Raw genomic sequence first — 25,183 nt, 5'->3', positions numbered from 1 at the left:
CGTTTGAAAAATAAGAATTATCCACTAGGTGGCGCTGTTTCGAAACTTCTCAGGCTACTTCAGGGCATCGTGGTGATGACCCATACCAAGTTTCGTAACAATCCGTTCATGCGTTCATAAAATACAGCATTTTTGCACATAATTCAAAATGGCCGACATCCAAAATGGCCGACATGGTAAAATTGGATATCAGTCGACTCGGCATGACGCCCTGAATCTAATGAGACCAATTTTATGATGTTTGGATAAACGGTTCAGAAGTTATAAGCCAAAATATGCATTTTTCGTATCTCCGGACCAGTAGGTGGCGCTGCGCCGAAACGCTGCATGTTGCTTCAGGTCATGCTTGTGATGACATGTACCAAGTTTGGTTTGAATACGATAAAGCGTTGTGGAGATATAGCCTTTAGTGTGTTTTTGCAACCTCTACGTAAAATTTGTTTGTGCGTTTATTGAAAACGATTGGACGAATCAACTTAAATTCCATAACTTTTTGTCAGCATGCTATGAAGATGATCTGTTTCAATTTTCATGAAAATCGGAGCAACGGCCTAGGAGGAGTTAGAAAAAGTAGGTTTTTCAGAAAATTCAAAATGGCGGGAAAATTTGCATACCGGAAAATGACATCATAGGGTGAAATCGAATCGGCTTGAGCCAAGGAATCCGATGAAAAAATTTTGTTTCTAGCCCTTAGGGGTCAAAAGTTATAAGCATAAATATGAGTGAAACTTTGGACAGGTGGTGGCGCTAGAGAGATTGAGTTAGAGGCACCAAATTTGCTATAGTGACAGCTCAGACTGGCCTCTATGAGTGTGCCAAATTTCACAACTTTTTACCATACGGTTCTATGGGCTGCCAGAGACTCCTATGGCGGAAAAAGAAGAAGAAGAAGAAGCAGAATAATAATAATAGGAACACTAACGATTTCAATAGGTGCCTCCGCACCTTCGGTGCTTGGCCCCTAATAATAATAATACAAAATTTAAATTAATAAAATAAAATAAATAAATCGTGTTGTGGTCAGCAGATGTCAGTGTACAGTAGGTGTGTTCAGCTTCAGCTCAGCGTTGCTGCAGTGTTTTTGTGTGCAGTTGAGCTCATGGATGAATAAACCCTATCAAACTTTTAACATCTACAAGTCAACATCACATATTTTTGCTGCAGGTCTCCTTTAATGCTGTGAGTACATGTTGTATCACATATATTATTCGTTGTTCTCATGCGACTGTTTTGGGCTGACTTTTTTCTAAAGTAAGTTACTTTTGCTGGTTAGCTTAACATATGTTCAAACTGCTACAGTGGGTGACAATTCACCATGTTTCCATACTTGAATACACTTTTAAATCGTTTATGGTACAGGTAAACTGTCTGATGTAAACGCGACAGTCTGAAACATTTGTGTTTCTATGTTTGATCCTTAAGGTTGAGCCAATGCTAGCTTCCAATGCTAATTGCTAATGCTAACTAAAACCACGAGCCGCCAAATTCATCGTTATAAATAAATGTATAATGTGGTGTGTCATACTATAAAACATGATTTCAGGGATATTTTATTTCAGTTTGCCTGTAGTGTTTGAGTTAACTCACCTCGTGCGTTTAAAGCAACAGGTTTGTGTTGATGCTAATTGTATGTGCTAATGTAATATACTCTGCTTTAAAAACTGGAATACAAACACATACATATTTTAAGAACAAAGTAATATTAGTTTTGTTGAAGCGCTTATCTCAAAATCTATTGAGTTGGCAACCTAAATACTCGTTTTTTTTTCGTCATACCCTTAAAAAAAGTACCGTGATTTAACTTACCATGGTGCAGTGATGGTATCTTATGGTGGAAGTTATAATATAAGTTAAACGTTAAATTAATATCATACTCGTGTATCATGGTATTGACATAGTTCGTCATTATTATGCTACTCTTTAGTAAGGTTGGACACCTATATCAGCATGTTTAGGCAAAAGCATAAGATTAAATTTAGTAAGTACCATGCTGTTATTTCTGCAGTATGTGTAACTTTAGGGGTGTTATAAACAAACATACTTCTTTTATTGTCTTCTTTAGTATATAGTACAAATACTGTGCTCAGCATGCAAATTTTCTGTATGCATAGAATACCTGGATGATGGCTTTGACAAAAAAAAAAGTTTACCCCATACAGTACACTTTACTACACTTGAGCCTGTAGTGACATGCAATACAGGCAACGCCATGAGGTCATGTGATTACAGTGTAGCACTACTGTTTATTTGAAACGTTTGTGATATGATACCTAATAACCTATTGTTTTACTTACAGCTTTTAAAATAGACATGAAATGGAAGTTGCGTATAACTTTTCCTCTGTTTGTGTATCGAATGCTGTGGTGATGACGCATTATTGGGGGATGAAAGATTTTTTTTTCATGCATTGTGAAACAGAATTTACCATCAAATTAGTCATCTGGCCGACGGTATTGTGTTCTGACGCATGAAAAGAGGTTCAAACTATCTTTTATCCCCCAAGCAATTCAATTTATAAACTAGTGCTAACTGATAATCAGCTGATCTGTAATTTTGAATTATTTTAAATTTGTTTTGTTTGTTTTAAATTATGGTTTATATATATATATATATATATATATATATACACACACACACACACTGTGTTGGGTGTAATTAGTTACTAAGTATTCAGTTACTGTAATTTAATTACTTTTCCATTGAAAAAGTAAAGCAAGGGATTCCTCTTATTTTTTCTGTAATTTAATTACAGTTACTTCTGATGTAATTGGAACTAAATACTAAATATAATTATATATAATGCAATAGTGGAATTGACAACTTTAAAATGCACGTTTTTATGTATCCTTCTCATATTTGTCATACTTTGTTTGGTCAGTTAATAAGAATAATTTTACTAATATAAATTATATAAAAATATTATTATTTATTTGAATGTGTATTTACCACAGTATGCAAACAATTAGCCTGATGTGGTCATACTCAATTCTAGTCAGAATATGAGTCTGAAACTGCTCCATTGGGCTGTGATTATGGGGCGTGTTTCAGCCGAACCAGGAAAGACCTCAATTGGATAGACCTACAACCAATCAGAGCAACGAAGCGACGCATTGTCAAATGTCAACATAGTTCAACTGCACTGTGTTGCCAAGTCCGCGTTTTTTGAAGCTTCCCGTCATTTCTGCGTTCAAATTGGTTCAAAGGCAGCGCTGCCTTCCCGGAATGCTGTGCTGAAGCGTTGGAAGTCGCTCGACGTCACCCATAGGAATAAAGTGGAGCGCGGCGCGACAGACATGTTGCACGGACGAGTGGATCTGCACCTGAGAGCAGTGTTTATGGGCGTGCATTTCCTTTCTCGCTCTAGTCACGCGCGCGCCCTTCCGGGAGAAGAGCCCGTACGGCCCATACAAGGACATTACGCTCTGTCGACGTCAAGCCGACCCATTCTCGAAAAAAACCTCTCCGAAACTTGTGAGAAACCGGAAGGAGTATTTTTGACACAGAAATACTCCGTCAAACATCAAACTTAGTTTTTGAAACTTTGTCTATGTTTAGGGTGGGAATCCAAGTCTTTAAAAGTGTAAAAAGCTCAGTATGCATGAAACAGCATTTCACCCCAACCCCCTTTAATGACATAAATTTCATTTTTGGGTGAAATAACCCTTTAATGAGCTCCGTCAGTTTATGTGAGGGAGGGATTATTTTGAAAGAGGACAGAATAATTCTCTGACGGGGCTCAGTCTCAAAACGTATTTATTAAACAAACACAATGATTTATCTCTCATCAACCCGTGATTTAATTACTTGGCCTGCCTGATCGGTGGATATAAGCATGAACCACACACACACACACACACACACACCGTGCTCTTCAAACACAACGGAAATCAAGAAATGAATGTTATTTCACTATTTAAGATTGAGTTGATTGCATAAGACCGTTTTGTTAGCCTGTCTGGAAAACACACAAACCCCGGGACATTGGGCTTTGCAAGCCCTGGGAGTCTAAACCTGAATCGCAATGTACCAACAAATAAGGGATTCTCCAGCCTGTGAAAGCGTGCTGTTATGTTCTGTTAGACGCGTCACGTATACATAATCAGTACAATCTGTAAAAATGCAATGCTATCGCATATAAAAACATATAGATATAAATATAGAAGGTACAGCATTGTGTAATCTCAATATGTCTGCAAATCCAGTGTCTGTGTCTTTTTTATGTTAAATGATCATCTTGCTATCTTTGGCGTGTTTATTGCTCGGTAACGGTAACTTGATCAGTTTAGCTCCACGAGGCGGTGGGCGGGGCTACAGACACATAGAGGTGGCGTTGTACCCTTTTAATACGTCGTTGATTTGAGAGCCTTGTTTTTTGGGTCTGTTGTCTATAAAAGCTTTTCTTTGACTAGCAAGGACATTTTCAGCTCTGCAACTTAGAGGATATTCTTATATTACCATGACCTTTTATATATCACAGGCTCAATGGAAAGTTGATTTCCTATTTCATCACCCCTTTAACATTATTGCTGTTGCATCTTTTAATTTATAACAACAGGCCAGATACATTTACAAAGGCTAATGTTTTCAAACCTCCCTATCCCTTTACGCCTATTATTTTTATATTTTTGACCTGACAGGATGGTGTTTGTGGAAAATTGTGCACACTATTGCCTGCATGTGTGTCCCTTCATATCCTTAAAGGAAGTGTATATAAGATTGTGGCCAAAACTGGTACTGCAATCACTATCCCCTCTCCCCCTCCCCCCTGACTGCTTTGTGATTGGTAGATAGGTGGAGGGTGGAGCTTCAGGCCAAATCACAACATGTCTACATCAACATCAGTTGAGGGCTGCAACAACAACTTTTAAATGACAATATCCTGGCCAGACAACTGTTGTCAGTGATATAAGTATTTAAAATTAACATGATTTCTTAATGTCTAGTGACATATCAGGGCCATTTTATGATTAATTGAAATACATTTCTTGTGTATTATGCAGATCTTTTTTTATGCTCAAACAGCAACATTACAGATGCTAAATTTCTAAGGATTCTATAACGGTTCCAAAAAAACATCACATTATGCAACATTAAAAATGTGCGGTCTACTCTACTGTGTCAATGCAAGCCTGAATATATAAAGTTTACATTCTTTAAATTCAGCTTAAAGGTCACTCTGTGGCAGTTGGTAAGTTAGTGTTTGTAACTTTTAAGTTTAGGTGTTGGCTAGGATTAAGGGATGTAGAAAAAGATCATGAAGAATAAGGCATTTAAAGGTAGGGTAGGAAGGAATGATCTAAAATACTTTTTCCAAATTTGTTTAAACTTTCTTTATATGTCAATACATAATTATAATGTAAGTTCTCTGAAAAAGAGAGTATAAAAATCAAGTGACTCTAGAATTTTTAATCTGCAATAAACGCTGCTCATTATTTTCGTTCAGGACGAAACAAATGATTGGCTTGGGCGACTGTCATTCTCTCTCGCTACCATGGCTACCACTGCTTTAGCTACAGGATCTGCCCAAACATGCACGCACCCCTAGGAAGAGAAATACATTCAAAATGCATTTTTTGGGGGGGATTTTGCAGTCAGCGAAGGCAAACAATGCAAAAAAGGAAGACAGTAGACCAACATGTAAAGGCAATGCACAAAAAGTCTTTGGATAAACAAAGAAATCAAACGTGAGTAAATATGGGCATGGCTTTTCAACAATGTCGAGAATTGAGGGACCTAAAGGGGCTGAAAAACGACTCATTGCTGGTAGGGATGCACCGAAATGAAATTCTTGGCCGAAGCCGAAACCGAATAATAATGGAATGCTTGGCCGATGGCCAAAGGCCGAATTCCGAACGCGGTGTTTCGCATTTTTTCCATTTATTTGGCCATTTTTTTACCATTACAATAATTAAATAGAAAAAATTGGCTTTTTACTATTTTGTGTTGCTTTTCAGAGAAATAAATCCAAAAAACTAAAATACACTCTGTCTACAACATCAAATGTGCATTGAATAGCAAAAAAGGTGGATGAACCCACAACAAATAAATAACTGTCCTAGACATAAGCCTACTTAGCCTACTTCTTCAGAAAAAATGGCAGGTTCTTCTTTATGAAAAGTAGCTTCTCTGCTCTCTCACATGAAAGTCGGTTCCTCTTCTCATCGATGACATGAGAGGCAGCACTAAACAGTGCTTCCACACTGCTGATGTTTGCTGCATAAAGCGCCCGCCTCTCACTCTACGTGGTTTACTATTTGATCACGTCATTGTTCGGCAAAAATTATTCGGCCTTTTTACTTATTCGGCCGAATACCGAAAGTGCTTTTTTTGGCTTATTCGGCCGAATAATTTTGGTTGCTGAACATTCGGTGCATCCATAATTGCTGGCTGTATTTCTTCTGGAAATCTTTCATTTTGATTATACATTTTTTGGTTTATGTTTTCATGAAGCATGTATCACTAGCACACGTAGCTGCCTAATATAGCATACCATTACTTAGCATAAAGTTACAATATTATACACTTAGCCATTAGTAGAGATGATAAATACTCAATATGCTTAGTTCAAGTTGATCGCTGTCGTGTTGAATTTCACAAAATTTAACTATAACAAAATGCATGTGTAAAAGCTAGTACACCGCATCCAGGAACTTTTTTTTTTTACAACTAAGTTAGCTTAAGCTACTACTAATCAACAATGCTTTCATCATGGAAACTCTTACATGCAAAACACAGTATATGTTATGAATCTTACACGAAATTCATCTTCATCACAGTATAACTAATGTTATTGGGGGAAAAAATGTATCAATGCTACCCGTTTTTAGCTTTGCCTTATAAACATAACTAGCTTGTTACCGAATTAAACAAAAATATATTTTAAACGTTACCAATATCGGTATTCTAGCTTGATAGTGAGTACTAAAATACATCTTATTTGTTTATATTCATAAATACTGATCATGTTAGATTTTTTTATTACATGTGATTCTGACATGCTGACTACATGCACACTGCTCCTCTCAGGTAAATAATGCGTCTTCCAGCTGAGCGGTCGTCTTAGCGCGCTCATGTATTTTGGGGACGTGGCTTTTGAAAGAGCCCCGAAGGGAGAAGGTGGAGTGAATGTAAATAATGAGCTCTTTAAAACAGTCGTGAGAGGTCTACAGACACTTTCTTTTTTAGAGTACTTACATTTTAATTATGTATTGACATATAAAGAACGTTTAAACAAATTTGGGAAAAAAGTTTTTTAACCAATTCTTACCTACCCTTGCTCTAACATGTGCTTTATAAGTACTAATAAACAGCCGATATCCTAGTAATATGCATGCATGCTAATAAGCATGCTAATAACTAGTTAATAGCATGAATTGAACCCTAAAATAGAGTTTTAAGTTACCCACTCTTCTATTATTCTCACATTTTCATGTGATAGGAATTCAGGTTCACCAAACTTGAACTAGCAAAATGGGAAACTTCTTCACTTGAACTTGCATTTCATGTCTCCCGCATTTGCATGGGTATGAATGGAAGTCAGTGGAACAAAGTGTAGTGTGACTGCCCTTAAAACGCAGTTGGCAGCATAACGGTGCATTCTGTGCTGTTAAAGTTAGTCAATATTCCAGGTAATGCTCAACTGAACATGATCCAGTGCCTACACAGTTTCACAAATTATGAGCTAGTATACTTGTACATGAACTTTTACATGAACTCCAACTCCTTTTCAGTTGCGATAGTGGCTCAGTCCATATAATGTTCACACTGGTCTTATTAGGAAGCCAAACTATTTCAATATAATAATAATAATAAAATTATGTATGTGTGTGTGTGTGTGTGTGTGTGTGTGTGTGTGTGTGTGTGTGTGTGTGTGTGTGTGTATATATATATATATATATATATATATATATACATATATATATATATATATATATATATATATATATATATATATATATATATATATATATATATATATATATGTATATATATATATATATATATATATATATATATATATATATAATTTATATTATATTATATGATTAGTATTAAGAATAATCATATTATTATCGCTAGGACAGTATTATGTTACTATTGTAAAACACCTGCCCTGTATAATAAAAAAATTGTTCATAAGTTTTTTTTGTTTATTATATATATATTTAAAAAATATATATTATTTTTTTACTTGCTATAGTCAAACCCTTAAGGTTTTTGTCTGAAAACAGCAGTTTCTGTGTAAACAGGTTTACAAACATCTCATTATAAATCCAGAGAAATATTGAGATCATCTGTACACTGAAAATATTTGAATGTAAAAAAAAGGAAAGTTGTCACTCTGAAACACGCAACTGACTTTTAACTTATTTAAATAAAATGCAACCATTTGCAATTTGATAAGTGCACTTAAACATTGTGCTTTCGATTAGTTTGATGAATAAACTGTAGTGACCAAAAGGGATGTCTGGAAGGGATATTTGCACAATATTTAGTTTTAATGACATTTCATGTTCTGTTAAACAATCAAAATATAAGAGCATGTTATATTTGGATGAAAACTACAATAAACTTGGTTAAGGTATTAAAATGACAAAATTATTTGGCAAGAAAGGTAAACTCCAGCATTTAATTAAATTTGGGTTTTATTGTATTATGCAAGAAAGGCATATAAAAAAACAGCAAGCTCTCAGGAAGTAAAGCATACATTGACAACAGTGTAACCTAATCAATTTATAAATGCTGGTTCTTCAAGCAGCAATTCTCCTGGGTATTGACTCACTAAACTTTGTACATTGTTTTTCTTTCCAATCCTCTTTAAGTTCTTCCCAAAGCTGAGCTTCATTGAAAGTTCAATTCCGGGAACTAAGAGGAGGCTTCAGAATGCTGAGCATAAACACATTTATTGCTGCATGCCATGCATGCTGTTATGAAGATCGTTATAAGGTTGGAAAATACACATTTGATTTCCAAACAGATCCTCTATACTTGATAGCAGGATTCCAAAGTATTGGTTCATGTTCATAGCACCAGCAACTTTGTAGATCCTTCTATTACCTGCTGCAGACATGTGTCCCTAATACCATTATGTTTATGCTTAATGGTGCCACTTATGCATTTGGTATTAAACATCTCCAGTCTTCTACATACACATACCCATATACAAATGGTTTCTTTACTGCTACACAACCTCTCTATCCAGCCTTATAGCTGCTGGCTTACATTTCAAGCTGAAATTGTAGGTTGGAACTGTTTGGAGGTGGTCCCACTTTCAGGATATTTTCATCCTCCTGTCAAAATTCTGTCAAGTCTTCCTTGACCTGCCATGGCATTTTGCATTGTGCAGTGGTCTCGCAGTGCTTTTGAAATAATTCTGTGGCCATCCTGCACATGAGCAATATCCAAAACCGATTTACCAGATTCAGCCCTTTTTAACAATATCCTCCTTGGTTGCAAGAGGACAGCTAAAATCCGCAAAATAACATTCAGGCTTGCCACATAGTGATTTATTGAATCGTATGCTGGGAATAATGAGTGCAAAAGTGGTATGACCTTTTGGCCAAAAATGACGTCTGCACAATTCGGTAGGTTATGTTTCATTGTGTCATGACAAATGATACAACTGAAATTTAGACCACGTACATTAGTTTTACACTCCAGGTACAACTTTCATTCATCAAATAGAAGGTCAAATCGAGCACATTTCATTGTGGGATACAGTTCTTAAAAAGCATATATAACACACAGTTTTTGCCAGTCTCATGTTAATCGTGAGTAGCTAGAGTAGTTTTGCATCTTTCTTATCTCTGAAGAGTCTTTAGTTTTATCATACACTCACTGTACCGATTCTTTCTGAAAACAGCCAAACTTGTGCAAGTTTGCAGTCACAAGCACGCGCACACACACACAAACACGCACACACACACAAAATACTTTATGGCATTATCCCTGGATAAGTTTGGATTCACTATATGTTCAGACAGACATTTGATGTATTTTACAGTTTAACTCACCGCCAGGGGTTTTGACTCCTGATTAGAACAAACAAACACACATGCATCCACTGTTTCCTTAACGCTGGGTTATTTGGGAAGCTGAACAAGGTTATCTTTCCCTCACAGCAAAAAACTGACTTCTTTAGTTCCTTTCGTGGTCTAAAAACAAAATTACACAGCGCTGCCGACGGCTTTCGTAACCTGAACGAAGCTCGTTCATCGACTTGCTCTCGCTCTCGCTCTGGTTGATGTGTGAGCAGTTCTGCCCTTTATGAAGTCATGTGTTGCCAAAAATACTCTGACAGGCGTCCAACTCGTTTTTTTTTATTTATATTTTGGCCATGTTTAGCATGAGAATTCAACTCTTCAACAGTGTAATTAGGTCAGAATGTATGAAATGGCACTAGACGCCCCCTTTAACGGTGCAATGGCACATCTCTGTCTATCTGTCCAGAGCCAGGTATGGCGTTGTGGATTCAGGCACAGCAGCTGCAAGGGGACGCCCTGCATCAGATGCAGTCTCTCTACGGCCAGCACTTTCCCATTGAGGTCCGGCACTACCTGGCGCAGTGGCTAGAGGCTCAGCCGTGGTGAGTTTCTCCTCAGATCTATGTATGTAATAGACATGTAATAGACCTTGACCTTCATTTTGGATGCTATATTGAATTCAATGTGGATGTAAATTAGGCTGGGAGGGATAGACAAACAGTCTTTACAGTGGCACATACTGTCTAATGGTCCTAGTTAATTTTTACAACTTTTAAAAACCTGTAAAAAAAACCTTTTCTGTAACTGAGTTTTTGACTTTTTCGCAAAGGCGTTTCATTAGCTGAACAATCCGCAAGACAAGAGCATTGTTTTCTTTCATGTAAAAAAAAGAATATGGCACTACCCTGACTAAAGTCTATAAAGTATGTGTACTATCGTAGCAGGGCATGAAATGAACTAAAGCGTTTTTATGCCACGGGCAGGGATACCATCGACCTGGAGAATCAGCAGGACGAGCCTAAAGCCAGACATCTGCTGGATGATCTGGTCAAGGGGCTGCAGAGGAAGGCAGAGCATCAGATGGGTGAAGATGGATTCTTGCTGAAGATCAAACTGGGTCATTATGCCGCACAGCTGAAGGTAAGAGAGCCAGTTGCAGGTATATGAGGCAAATCCTGACAAGGATTAAACATTAGGGTTTCTTGTTTGCTTTTCTTTGTCAAAAATAAACCTAAATAAACTCGTCTCCAGGCGCGGTGACTCCGAACCTTCAAATATTCATATTTTTGTGTAATCCTCAATAAACCTATCTCTTGCGTGATACCTCAAACTTTAGAATATTCCAATCTAATATTATTTCTGACCTGTAAGATTGCCAGAATAATAATCACACACTGTTTGTTAATAGACCAGAGGAGGACTGGCACCCCGACTGAGCCTGGTTTCTCTCAAGGTTTATTTTTTACCCAAGGTCGCCTTTGGCTTGGCTTGCTCAGTTAGGGACACTAAAATTTCGAATTCACATTTTTGATACGGCTGTGTGACTGCGTTTTGCACCATATGCACTGCAGCAACTGTAGCAAAAATATGAGCATATGAGATTCGTCATTTGTGTTTCGTAGAATAGGATTTGTGCACCTGTAGTGAAGAATGTGTGAAGGTGTAACTGTTGTGTTGTGTTTGTAAGAGAGAAAAAAAACCTACAAGTTTACAACTCCTAAAAGATTTTTCTCTGTGACTTCAAATTTATTGATACACGTGTGGATATGCTCTAAAGATACAAATTTCAGTCTCACACGTGTTCAGTTGTTTTGCACCAATAATACCTTCATAGAAAAGCTCATTCACTTACAGGGGAGCGAGAAACAAAACATAAAAACATCCATCAAATAAAATATATATATATATATATATATATATATATATATATATATATATATATATATGGCTCTGTGAAGCTGCCTTTGAAAATCCTACATAAAAGGTTTGGTTAAAAGCTAGGTATTTCAGATATCTTGAATATACAGTACAGGCCAAAAGTTTGGACACATTATTTGTAATGTTTTTGAAAGAAGTTTCTTCTGCTCATCAAGCCTGCATTTATTTGATCAAAAATACAGAAAAAAATGAATATTGTGATATATTATTACAATTTAAAATAATTGGTTTTTAATTTATTATACTTGAATTATCATTTATTTCTGTGACACAAAGCTGAATTTTCGGGATCATTTCTCCAGTCTTTAGTGTCACATGATCCTTCAGAAATCATTCTGATATGATGATTTATTTTTAAAGTTGGAAACAGTTCTGCTGCTTAATATTTTTTCATAACCTGTGATACTTTTTTTATAATAATTTTTTAGCTTCATAAGGTTGTAAAAAAATAAAATATTACCAAGAAATGTTATTATTTTGGGTCAGTACAGCTGCCTTAGTGCGTTAAAATATTTGGGTCAAATTGATCCACGAACGTAATAATAATTTTGGTCGTATGTCAAAAAACACCATCATGTTGAAACTTTTCATGCATGTTCATGATGATAAATGAGAAAAAGTCACAAAATATCAAGAAAAAAAACATAGATTAACCAGTATTTCCAACTAGAAAATCGAAAAGGGTCAAATTGACCTACAACATAACACAAAGGTTAAAGGTGCCCTATAATCGAAAACTGTATTTACATTGGCATAGTTGATTAATAAGTGTTCTGTACATGAAACTAATATATCATGAGCCTCAAACACCATTGTTTCTTCCTTCAAATGTAAATTTTGTGAATCCTAAAATAACACAGCCTGTGATGTAACCGTCAGGATCATTAATATTTACTCAAATCCACGTTTGCATATAACCAGCCCATGTTTAAGGCCAGGCAGTGGACCTGCACCAAATCGACAGAAGTTCTGCAGGTATTGTGGAGATCAGGACAATATAGTGAAAACGGCAGCTCATGGATATAAATGTTATGTTCCAGGTTGTGCAGGTGATGTGAGCACTTTTCATAACCTTCCCACAGAACAGAACTGTCAACAGGCATGGTTGATGTTCATCTATAACAGGATACAGCATCAATTTATTTCAAAGTTGTTAATTTCACAACTTTCACAATTTTGTTAGTGTCAATTTTGTACACGAAAATAAGATGAAAAATATTCATTGATGACCTTTTTTTCCATGACTAAGACAAGACGAGATGAGACAAACGTCCTTAAATGATTATTGTGAGTATATAAACATGCAATATTGTTGACAACAAAAGATGAAAATAAAATGTAGTTTAAAAAAAAAATTGAACAAAAAGCACTCTTTGGATTTGTCATGGGGGGGGGGGGGGGTCGAGTGTTCGTGCTTGCGACTGCCAGATTTCAATTATTCTAATCCCCCAATCAGAGCTTTTCTGTTAAAAGAACATGTATTCTATCCGTGTTTTACTTAAACTTTGGCAACCATGTGCATGCTCTCTCTCTCTCTTTCTCTATCACGAACGTGCGGATGATCTGAAAACGCCAATAAAAAGTACGCTGCATTTCAGCAATCTCTATTTGAGATTTTTATACTTAAAGTGTAATTCAGTCGGTCTGTGTTCTGTCACGACTCACGAGCCACTTATGTATGGAGCCAGAATGGTGACTTTAAAATTTGGCATCACAAATTAAAATTGTCATTGAAAACAAAAGCAGAACTGAAAAAGGAAATATTGGCATTGAAACATTTGCATTGAAAACAGTTGTATTGGCATTGAAACAAATATTGGCACTGAAAAAATAAAATAATTAAAATCAATTTACAATCTTATTCTTTTATTGTTTTGGGATTTATTTGTATTTTTCAATGACAATCTTCAGATTTTTTCTTCATGTCACTCTTTTTCAGTGACTTTTTTTTTTTTACAATATCAGTTTTTTTTCAATGTCACTGATGCCAATTTTTTAAGTCACCATTCTGGCTCCATACTATATGCTGTTTGCGATTGTTTTTGCTGAATAATTGCACTTGTGTGAGCTACTGAAGTGAGCCAATCAGAGCAGAGCTCAACATTAATATTCATGACCCTTCCAAATAAGACAAAAACAGACCATTTCATTCTAGGGACAATTTCTAGGTTTGTAAATGGACTTTTAAAACCGTATCTGGAGTATTTTTGCTCTTAAATAAGCTACATACCCTATATGTAGATAATAGAGAACAATTTATAATGTTTCAAGCAACTCATTCTAGGGCAGCTTTAAAGCAATTGTGATGCTTATCTAAAGTCATTTTAATTTGTATTACCCCTTGCACTGACTGATATTCTTAGATTTGACAAACTGTATCATTAGAAGCATTTAGGACTCTTTGATATTTGACAAAATCCATATGCAAAATCCATCATATTGATATTTCGAATAGAATAATGAGACGTAGTTATTCAGTCATGTCTGCTTCAGTTTGTTTGTGATCACAGGGCTTTGTTACCCAATATCTGTTGCTTGGCTTTTAGTCCAAATATATTCACATTTGAAGAAATGATTCTGTATTCAGAATTTTTACTTCATATTTCTTTAGAAATAATAATTTATTTTAATTTCCTTCTAAATTAAAAATTATAATCCTAAATTATATGATCTGATGAGTATGAAACAGCATTCACACTGTCAGTCCAAATCCAATTATTTGTGTGTCCGATTGGAATCTGTTCTAAATTATTTAGAATCGATACCTATCGCATGTTTTATTTCAAACTATGTGTTCCTCTGATGAATGAAGTTAATACCAATGATGATCCGAGTGTGATCCCATGTTTTGTAGAGTTCGTATGACCCTTGCCCTTTGGAGCTTGTGCGGTGTGTCAAACACATTCTCTACACTGAGCAAAGACTCGTACAAGAAGCATCCAATGTAAGTCACATACACAGTTTCTTTGGTTGTTGATCTACACTAAGGGGTTATGATTGGATTGAATTATATTTTGTATTTTTGTGGTGATCAGGCCAGCAGTCCGGGGTCAGGTCCGGTGGACGGGACCCCTCAGAGATACCAACAGATCAACCAGACTTTTGAGGAGCTACGTGGCATGATGCAGGACACAGAAAACGACCTCCGCAAGCTGCAGCACAGTCAAGAATACTTCATCATTCAGTACCAAGAGAGTTTGAGGATACAGGGTATGAACACATTACGTCATCTCATCCTTTTCTTATCATTTATATTTTTCTATTATACCACAACACCGCTGAATGCTTAATTTTGATTGAAACTCGGCAAGTAAAAACAGCCTAATTGCTACATTAAAGTAATTATCTTAAGTCTCAAATCTAGTTTAATTTTAGAGCCCTGTACAGTCTGGAAAAATACAGATAAAAATGTGCTCTTTTCTCAACGCATCGATTACAAATCATGATGATGCATATGCTTCAATCTTGAAATGTATTTTTCAAATTGTGAATTATTGATTTTTGTCAAAAATCATTTTAAAATGCAAAGAATCAAATTAATTGCGATTCGGTGCTTTAAAATATATAAGCATGAAATTACTACATGCACAAATTAAAGGAGACGTTGTGCGCCATCATTCGCACAATCACAGCTCTCCTTCACAGACATGTGCTGCACTCTTCTATATTTCTATTCTATACTAGATTTCACTCACACAATGGGCCTCATTCATGAAACTCGAGCAGAACGAATTTGTGTGTAAATCGTTCGTAAAACGGCTCTGACGTAAATTTTCAGATTCACGAAAATGTTCGTATTGACAAAATATTGATACAAAATGTTTGTTGGTATGAAAGAAATATACACCTGCTCCCTACCACGTGTAAATGGTGCGTAAAATATTTGAACGTTCTGTGTTCTAATGTAGGCAAACTGATGACATTGCATTTTGATGCACTATGTAGGCCAGGCCTACCATAATAATATTTCAATAGTTGATTTACCCCATCTTTTTTGTTTTGTTTTGTTAGTACTGTTTAAAGGGGGGGTGAAACACTCAGTTTCAGTCAATCTCACGTCAATCTTGAGTACCTATAGATAGAGGTCAACCGATAGTGGATTTTACCGATAGCTAGGTCGGATCTCGCTTGCCGATAACCGATTAATCGACTGATAGTTTTTAAAAAGATACTAGATTAAAATATAATAATAATACATAAAATAACAGTAAAAAATCAGTGCTGAACTTTATTACAAGAAATTAAAAAAAGTACTGAACCATGAAAATGTGTTAAATTTCATATGTTAATATGAAAATATTAAAATGAGTTCTAACAGAAAAAAAATTCTACAGATAATAACTAAAACTTTAAAATATTACAAATAAATGTTTCTTTAGCTATAACCTAGAAACATGGGTAAGTAAATGTCAGGTAACAGACTGCAAGTCCCATTTGTTAACAATGATGTATTTATTTAGCTAGCTTACATTAACTAAATTCATTATGTTCTGTACATTTTACAGCATGTATTAATATTCGAGCAATACAAATCTACCTTAATCATTCATGTTAGTTCATAGTGCATAAAAATAGGTTAACAGATAAAACTAACAATGAATAATACTTCTACAGCATTTATTAACCTTACTTAATGTTACAAATTGATTATTATTGTATTATATTAAGTGTTATCATTTCATATAAATCCAAACAGTTAACGTAGCTTTTTTGGAACACTACGGTTTTCTTATCAAAATAACAACATGTGTATTGACGTCTGATGTGTTTATTTCTGTTGGATGCATGATACAGTTTCTCACATCAAAAAAAGTTTCTCAGTTACATCGTTTTAAATGCTTGAGGTAACCGTTACTGCTAATATTAGCGTCTCGACGACAAAGTACATATACTGCTGTTCTTCCCCTGCTAAAGCATCTAGTCAACAAATCAGTTACTTTATAATGATTTGGCAACATGTACTGACGTGTTCTGTATTCATACCGTTTCTCTGTTGGTGTTTTAAACACGCATCAGATGTGTCAGCGCGCTCTGTGCAGCGTGAGCTGTGAAGCGCGCAGCCTCAAGTGTGTTAATGTAAATAATCAGTGATAGTTTTTCATTTGGCCTCTAGAGGCCGCTCTCACGCTATATAATGCCAATAGACCCTTCTCAGACCTCTCGTAGGCTACTGTGTAATAACAGCAGCCTTCTCAGCCGCTCTCGCTCTCGGTATTGATTTTTGCCGATAACCGATTGTTCCACCAATCAGCTATCGGTGTCGATTAATCGGCAAATCCGATGAATCGGTCGACCTCTAGTCAGGACTTTACCAAATCATACCAAAGAAGTGTGTTTTTGACGGAGCGGTCCCAGCGATAAAAGTTCGGTCCTGCTTTGGAAGCAGCCGGTGAGTGAAACTGCTTCAAATGTCTATGCTGTTGGTTATCGTCGCGTGAGTAAACATCAGTAAACGACACGATCGCGTTCTTCGTCATTCAAATACGCTAAGGGACTCCATTGTTGTTCTATGTATAACGGTACACCAGTCTGACGAGCAAAACCGTTTTGCTTGCTACTGTCCTGCTGTTGCTGTTTCTCCTGTTCAATTTATTTCAGCCTCTGAAGGATTCTGGATCATATATCTATTAGCTGAGATCGATAGCCATGGGTTTCTCCACGCTTGAAGACGTCACCGCTTTGCGCGCTCGTCATTCTTTAGCTCCGCCCACACGATACGCCTCCAGGCGCTCGTTTTTTTCCGGAAAGACTCGGTACAGCCCATATTTCTTTTATAAATATAATAAAACTAAAGACTTTTCGGAGATATGAAGGGTGCAATACTACTCTATAGGTACTCAAGATTGACATGAGTGTTTCTCCCCCCCTTTAAGAACAGGAACTAACATCACTCTGACCCCCTAAAGGTCACTGTGTAATTCACACCCTGACTAGACACATTGGGAAGCATTTAAATAATGCAAAACAAATGCAAAAATCACAGTTTTTATTTTATTTTATGTGAATCGTCTCGAATCGAACCGTTCTGAATTTGCAAAAAACATTCTTGAATCGAAATGAAAACCTATGAATCGTGAATCAAATTGATTCGCTGTCTACCCAAAGATTCACAGCCCTAATTAAAACATAACCACAACACAAACCATATAAAACATTAAACGAAAATCAATCAGTTGTTACACTTTATTTTAAGGTGTCCTTGTTACGATGTAGTTCTACATTTAAGTACTGAGGGATATTAATTACATGTACTTAACATGGTTTAGATTTAGTTGCATGTAGTTATGCATAATTTATAGTTATTACTATAGTAACTACATGTAATGAATAACAGGACATTGTAAAATAATGTTACCTGATTAGGCATTAATATGGAACTTGCAGTTCAGTAAGTCAGTCATATGTTGTTTCAGTGGCCATTTTCGGTGCTTTTACTTAACAACAATGTAAGTCACTGCTTATCTGCTAGGGGTGTGATGAGACACTTTGCTCATTAGTTGAGACGAGACACGAGACATGAGATTGGGTTCGAGAGAACGAGACGAGACCTTTACATAGTATCTTTAAGAATTTTTTGATGAAATGCAAGTCTTGAAAAATAATCTGCAGGTGCATTTTGAAATGTTCTAACTAATCAACTTGTAATGAATGTAATTTCAGTTGATTTCAGTACATTTTCACTGGTCCCACCACAAAAAAGTAGTAAATTAATAAAAGAGCTTTCTCCGCAACATAATTTCTCTTGATTGAACTCAAAGTGATCTTTCTGAACAAAATGGCAAAAACCTGTCATATCATACACAAGGCTTTCTGGGAACGCGTACTCAATGACTCATTGAACTGTATCTAGTATTTTTAACCAATTCATTGAAATTTTATCTTTGTTGAGTAGCACAGTTGAGTAGTTTGGCCAGCCTTCCTCCAGCCGAGCGTGTTCAGAGAGAATCGGGTCTGCAGAGCAGGAAGTCCACGCTAGAGGGCTGGCTCACAAGAGAGGCCAACACCTTACAGAAATACAGACAGGTACACTGAATCCACATGATACGCATATCTATTTGACTTACTAAGCACATGTTTTGTGGAAATCAGAAGCAATATTTTATATCATATTTTCCAGCAGTTGATTAATATAATGTGTGTTTGTGTGTAGGGATTTGCGGAGAAGCATCAGAGAACTCTGGCTTTGTTAAGGAAACAGCAAACAGTGATTGTGGATGATGAACTGATCCAATGGAAAAGACGACAGCAGCTCGCAGGAAACGGAGGACCATCAGAGGGAGGACTGGACATACTGCAAGCCTGGTACTGATGCACAATGTTCACACATTCACACTTACTTTTTGCCATCTATGGACATATTGTAATGTATCAAAGTTTAAATTAAAATATCAAATAAAAAATGAATCAATACAAATTACAATATGAGTCACATTAGTACACAGTGGGGCAAAAAAGTTTAGTCAGCCACCAATTGTGCAAGTTCTCCCACTTAAAAAGATGAGAGAAGCCTGTAATTTTCATCATAGGTACACTTCAACAGAAAATCACTTTGTCTGATTTTTAAAGAATATATTTACTAATTATGGTGGAAAATAAGTATTTGGTCACCTACAAAAAAGCAAGATTTCTGGCTCTCACAGACCTCTAACTTCTTCTTTAAAGCCTAGTTCACACTGCCCGATGTTTTTCCCCCCGATTTTGAGTCGCCGACAGGTTTTGTGAAATCGTCAACAAATGCCCAAGATCATAAGCAAATCGGTGCTCGTGCACGCGAGTGACAATCACGCAGTGTGAATAATCAAAGACGAGTTGAAGAATTGCAGACGAGTTGCCGACGCCCATGAGATATTTGGCATGCTAAATATCTGGACCTGTCGGCGATTGAAACTCCTGCTTTATGAACTGCGTTCTGACTGAAAATTACATCGGCGATGACCGACAGCCAATGAAAGAGTGAGATACATGGCAGCGGGAGGTTCAGGAAGGAGTTATAGAGCAGAATATCAGTATTTTAATAGATATATTTACAATTCTATCAAACAGAAACAAAGGCCAAACATTTGCACATCCAGCCACAGCAGCAGCACATTACACAATTGTTTATTTACCTCAAACTGACATGATAACATAATCCTGGCTCCCTCTGTCTCTCCAACAATTTCTTCCGCCATAATCTTATTTCTTTTTCTCCACAAATCAGCACGCACACAATTTGAAGCAAACTTTGTGCAGTTTATCATTTTTAAAGGGGGGGTGAAATGCTGTTTCATGCATACTGAGCTTTTTACACTGTTAAAGACTTGGATTCCCATCCTAAACATAGACAAAGTTTTAAACACTAAGTTGGACGTTTGATGGGAGTATTTCTGTTTCAAAAATACTCCTTCCGGTTTCTCACAAGTTTCGGAGAGTTTTTTTCGAGTATGGGTCGGCTTGACGTCGATAGAGCGGAAGGTCCTTGTATGGGGCCGTACGGGCTCTTCTCCCGGAAGGGAGGAGGCCATAAACGCTGCTCTCAGGTGCAGATCCAGCCGTCCCTGCAACACATCTGTCGCTACGCGCTCCACTTTATTCCAATGGGTGACATCAAGCGACTTTGGAAACAGGCGGTGAGTAAAACTGCTTCAAATGTCTATGTTGTTGGCTATCGTCGTGTAAGTAAACATCAGTAAACAACACGATCGTGTATAACGTTATCATTATACCATGGTCTGTTTAAATACTCGATTCTGATTGGCTGGAAGGTGTGCAGTAAAACAGTTTAATGCACAGGTAGTTCCAGTCAGTTTGATTACAGTTCGATATTAATCCGCCACTATAAACACTGGTAACCATAGTAACACAGTTACGCTTGCAAACAGAGTGACAGTGGCAGTATTAACCACAGATATGTATACGTATAACGTTACATATCTATGGCAACATTAAGTGACATGAGACATGACTTGACACACAGAAGCCAATGGCACATGTCAAATATGCGCACATATATATACGTATACATATCTATGACTATGCGCGTATTGGCAAATCCGTGGCACATGCGCGGTCTTCATTGTCATGTCACTGACATTATCGCGACAAACACTGACACTGACATGACACCTGCATGACACAGAGTTGCGGAACATGTCGCCGTGTCGTACGTTTTTTACATTGATGGTCGTGACACCTGCACTGACAGACTCGAGCAACTATACTGGCCTGACACAAAATCCTAAATAAATAGCCTAATTTTGTTGTATTTTAGATGTCAATAAAACGCATTAAAGTCAGTAATATTTTTTTTAAACATGTTATTTATGTCACGTCTGTATTTGATTGGCATGTAGCCTACCACTGAATGTTTTGTAATAGCCTCCGTCACCCTTTCTTGGAAAAACACGAAATAAATCGAGTCACTAAGTCTACAAATAAGGCATTATAAGTCGCGACATAGGCTACTGAGATCTAGAACCTAAACAAGCGAGCGAAACACAATTTCACCTCCAAGCCTAATAAACTTGAATAACTCATGTCTAATTTCACGAAAACAAACAAAATTTCCAACAGTTTTTATATTTTATGTTTTATTATTATTTAATTTAATGCATTAAATGTAATGTGTCTTTATAGTAGCCTATGTGGTTGACGCAGGGTTTATTTCACACTAGGCTACAGTTCAAATAAAGATTGCCATGTCACTGCAGTGTTGCCTGTCACTCATAAATAATTGTAATAAATCCATTAAATAATCATTAAGTTATGTTCGATATGCTTAAGCAACGAGGGGATCTTCAGACTGACATAAGGAAGAGATTGCGAACGCATCTCTCTCTCTCTCTCTCTCTCTCTCTCTCTCTCTCTCTCTCTCTCAGTTCTCTGTCTCTCTCTTTTAATAATGAATTTAAATAAATGTGATAATTTGTTCATATAGAAAACATTTCGATGGCTCTACTTTATTTAAAGCGACGGTGTGCTAGAACTAACGAGCTGTTATGAAAACAACCGTCTTTTTAACCCGTCTCTTAAAAAACATCAGTTACAGCTTAAACTTGTTTTTAACTTGGCAAATAACCATGGTTTAAGCGGGATAATCCTCGGCTATCCATGTATTAAAGGATTTTAATGCACGGAGTAGAGGCGAAGAACCGCCCAACGCGAAGCGGAGGTGTGTTTAAATAAATTTGTTTAGCTGACCACTATAGGTGTCAGTTTGTTTATTGTAAAACCACCCAAACATAAACCTAACGTTCTCACAAAGCGTGCTTCGTCATTCAAATGCGCTAACGGACTCCATTGTTGTTCTATGTATAACGTTACACTAGTCTGACGTGCAAAACCATTTTGCTTGCTACTGCTAAGGTTTAGTCACATACAATAGTCCATAAACCAAATCATGTCCTCATAAACTGCGAGTAAACACACACAAATGTTGACAGACCACTAAATACAGTACATACCACAGAACGGACGTCCTGCTGTTGTTGCTTCTCCTGTTCAGTTTATTTCAGCCTCTGGATCTGATTCTGGATCATATATGTATTAGTTGAATCTGATTGATAGCTATGGTTTATTAGGGTAGCGTTTTCTTCTCCACACTTGAGGGCGCCACCGCTTTGTGTGCGCTCGTCATTCTTTAGCTCCGCCCACACGATACGCCTCCAGGCGCTCGTTTTTTTCGGAAAGACTCGGTACAGCCCATATTTCTTTTATAAATATAATAAAACTAAAGATTTTTCGGAGATATGAAGGATGCAATACTACTCTATAGGTACTCAAGATTGACATGAGATTGACTAAAACTGAGTGTTTCACCCCCCCTTTAAGAACAATTCCAAGTCTCGCGCAAGGAAGAACTCCGGTCTGACGCACGTGTGATCTCGCTTTATTTACTTGTCACATCGCACGTCACGTGTTATTGGGAAACGTAGTTTGCGCACCGGAGAGAGAGAGTTGTCGGCGATTCTTCCTCTTGTTCAGTCATGCAGTTTGAACTCCTCTGTCGTCAAACCATCGGTCAGTGTGAACACAGACCCCAGATAGTCATGCAGTGTGAAAAGAGCAGTGACCCGACGAGTTTGAAAATCGTGCAGTCTGAACTAGGCTTAAGCCTAGTTGAAAAGACACCTGTCCACAACCTCAAACAGTCAGACTCAAAACTCCCCAATGGCTAAGACCAAAAAGCTGTCAAAGGACACCAGAAACAAAATTAATCTGCAATAAGTAAGCAGCTTGGTTTGAGGAAATCAACTGTGGGAGCAATTATTAGAAAATGGAAGACATACAAGACCCTTGATCTGAGGCTCCATGCAAGATCTCACCCTGTGGGGTCAAAATTATCACAAGAACGGTGAGCAAAAATCCCAGAGATCTGCATGGAGGAATGAGCCAAACCACCAGCAACAGTGTGTAAAAACCTTGTGGCGACTTACAGAAAATGTTTGACCTCTGTCATTGCCAACAAAGGGTATATTACAAAGTATTGAGATTAACTTTTGTTATTGACCAACTACTTATTTTCCATCAAAATTTGCAAATAAATTCTTTAAAAATCAGACAATTTTCTTTTCTCATTCCGTCTCTCGTAGTTGAAGTTGACCTATGATGAAAATTACAGGCCTCTCTCATCCTTTTAAGTGGGAGAACTTGCACAATTGGTGGCTGACTAAATATTTTTTGCTCCACTGTATAAGTTGCATTTCATTTTTACATGCACAAAACTGCACATGCATCGACCGGCTGTGTAGGCGTACAAGTACAGAAGTATACATTGCAAGGCTGTGCATTTGACTGTGCGCTTGCGCTCGGGTATGTGTAAAAAAAACAAAAACAAAGTATACTCTTGGCTGAAGAGTATGCATGTACTGTACACGCACCGCTGGATTTTTATAACTGCGCATACTTTGTACGGCCAGATCGCATATGCCCATTTAAAAAAAAATGTATTGTAGTATTTACATTGGTTGTAACTTGAGGCAAGCTAAAAACGTGTACGCTTCGAACATCAGTCAAAAGAAGTATACTTTGCAAGGCTGTGCGTTTGTATGTGTGCATACGCTTGCATACTTACTACACTTTGGGCTTAACAATTATGTCAGGCTGTTTGAACGGCCACTGAATGATGTGGATTCGCTGAGATTCAGTTGTCTGTATGAGATGTGCACGTGCTACATTGCTAGGTTCCCCTTGGACAGTATTTTATGTTCTTGTTTTGTGACTGCAGGTGTGAGAAGTTGGCCGATATGATTTGGCAAAACAGACAGCAGATTCGTCGAGTTGAACACCTTACACAGCAGCTGCCCATACCTGGACCCACAGAAGAACTTCTCACTGAACTCAACGCTACCGTCACAGATATCATATCAGCTCTCGTCACCAGGTGCGCACACAGTCGCTGCCATCACTGGACACTGTGGTATCTTTTAGAGAAGCAAGGTTTTGAGCTTTGTATTTTCTTCTGGTCTCTCTGCAGCACATTTATTATTGAGAAACAGCCTCCTCAAGTGCTGAAGACTCAGACAAAATTTTCGGCGACGGTTCGCTTGCTGGTCGGTGGAAAACTCAACGTCCACATGAATCCTCCTCAGGTTAAGGCCACAATCATCAGCGAACAGCAGGCCAAGGCATTACTCAAGAACGAGAACACCCGCAAGTAAGATTACAGATTGAACCAAATTAATAAAATGAAACGCTTTAAAAAAACAAAAACAATGAACTGTCATAAATGGTCTCACCTGGCTAAAACTTAACATGGAAGAGATTTAGACCGAGTCTATTTTTCCGTACTGCTCACGCTGTATTAAAGCCCCAGTGCATAGTTCTTGATCAAATTGACCTGGTTAACATGAAAAACAACACATATCACCATAAAAACATTTAGTGAACTGTTCCGTGTGTTTCACTATCACTATATGATAAGACATCCAGTGCTGTGGAAATAAAAGGAAGAAAAATACAGGAAAACACATCACTGCTGAAAGTTTTTGCCCAAACTTCTACAGGCCGTTTAAATAATTAAAACTAGAGCTATATCTTAACTTTAAGGTTACTTTTATCATGCAGACTACCTATATACAGCTTGTTTTATACATGTGTGTTTGGGACAGAGGGGAACACAGTTTAATTTACAGCAAATATATGCTGCCCACCATAAATCAAAGCACAAGAATGACCGATGTCGGAGGAAAACACTGGAAAATGTGAAAACATGGACAATATTCGTCTGTATTTGCAATACACATGCCGCAGTTCACCTGCCTGTGTGAATGCACAACGGGCAC

At 37.1% G+C, this 25,183-nt stretch overlaps 1 protein-coding gene across 2 annotated transcripts in view; it reads left to right on the top strand.

The window, feature by feature from the left end:
• The first annotated feature begins 1,048 nt into the window (after window positions 1-1,048).
• Window positions 1,049-25,183, top strand: part of stat5b (signal transducer and activator of transcription 5b) — a 44,127-nt gene continuing 19,992 nt past the window's right edge. For both annotated transcript variants that reach the window (XM_067429138.1, XM_067429137.1), the window contains exons 1-9: window positions 1,049-1,179; window positions 10,450-10,585; window positions 10,967-11,123; window positions 14,776-14,865; window positions 14,957-15,131; window positions 18,814-18,944; window positions 19,072-19,223; window positions 24,127-24,282; window positions 24,376-24,555. In XM_067429138.1, coding sequence (XP_067285239.1) covers window positions 10,458-10,585; window positions 10,967-11,123; window positions 14,776-14,865; window positions 14,957-15,131; window positions 18,814-18,944; window positions 19,072-19,223; window positions 24,127-24,282; window positions 24,376-24,555 — 1,169 coding nt within the window. In that variant the 5' untranslated portion in view covers window positions 1,049-1,179; window positions 10,450-10,457. The remainder of the gene's footprint in view (window positions 1,180-10,449; window positions 10,586-10,966; window positions 11,124-14,775; window positions 14,866-14,956; window positions 15,132-18,813; window positions 18,945-19,071; window positions 19,224-24,126; window positions 24,283-24,375; window positions 24,556-25,183) is intronic.

Source organism: Pseudorasbora parva, chromosome 21 (genome assembly GCF_024679245.1).
Source record: "Pseudorasbora parva isolate DD20220531a chromosome 21, ASM2467924v1, whole genome shotgun sequence".
Classification (NCBI taxonomy): Eukaryota; Metazoa; Chordata; class Actinopteri; order Cypriniformes; family Gobionidae; genus Pseudorasbora; species Pseudorasbora parva.
This window is presented reverse-complemented; position numbering and strand designations above follow the sequence as displayed.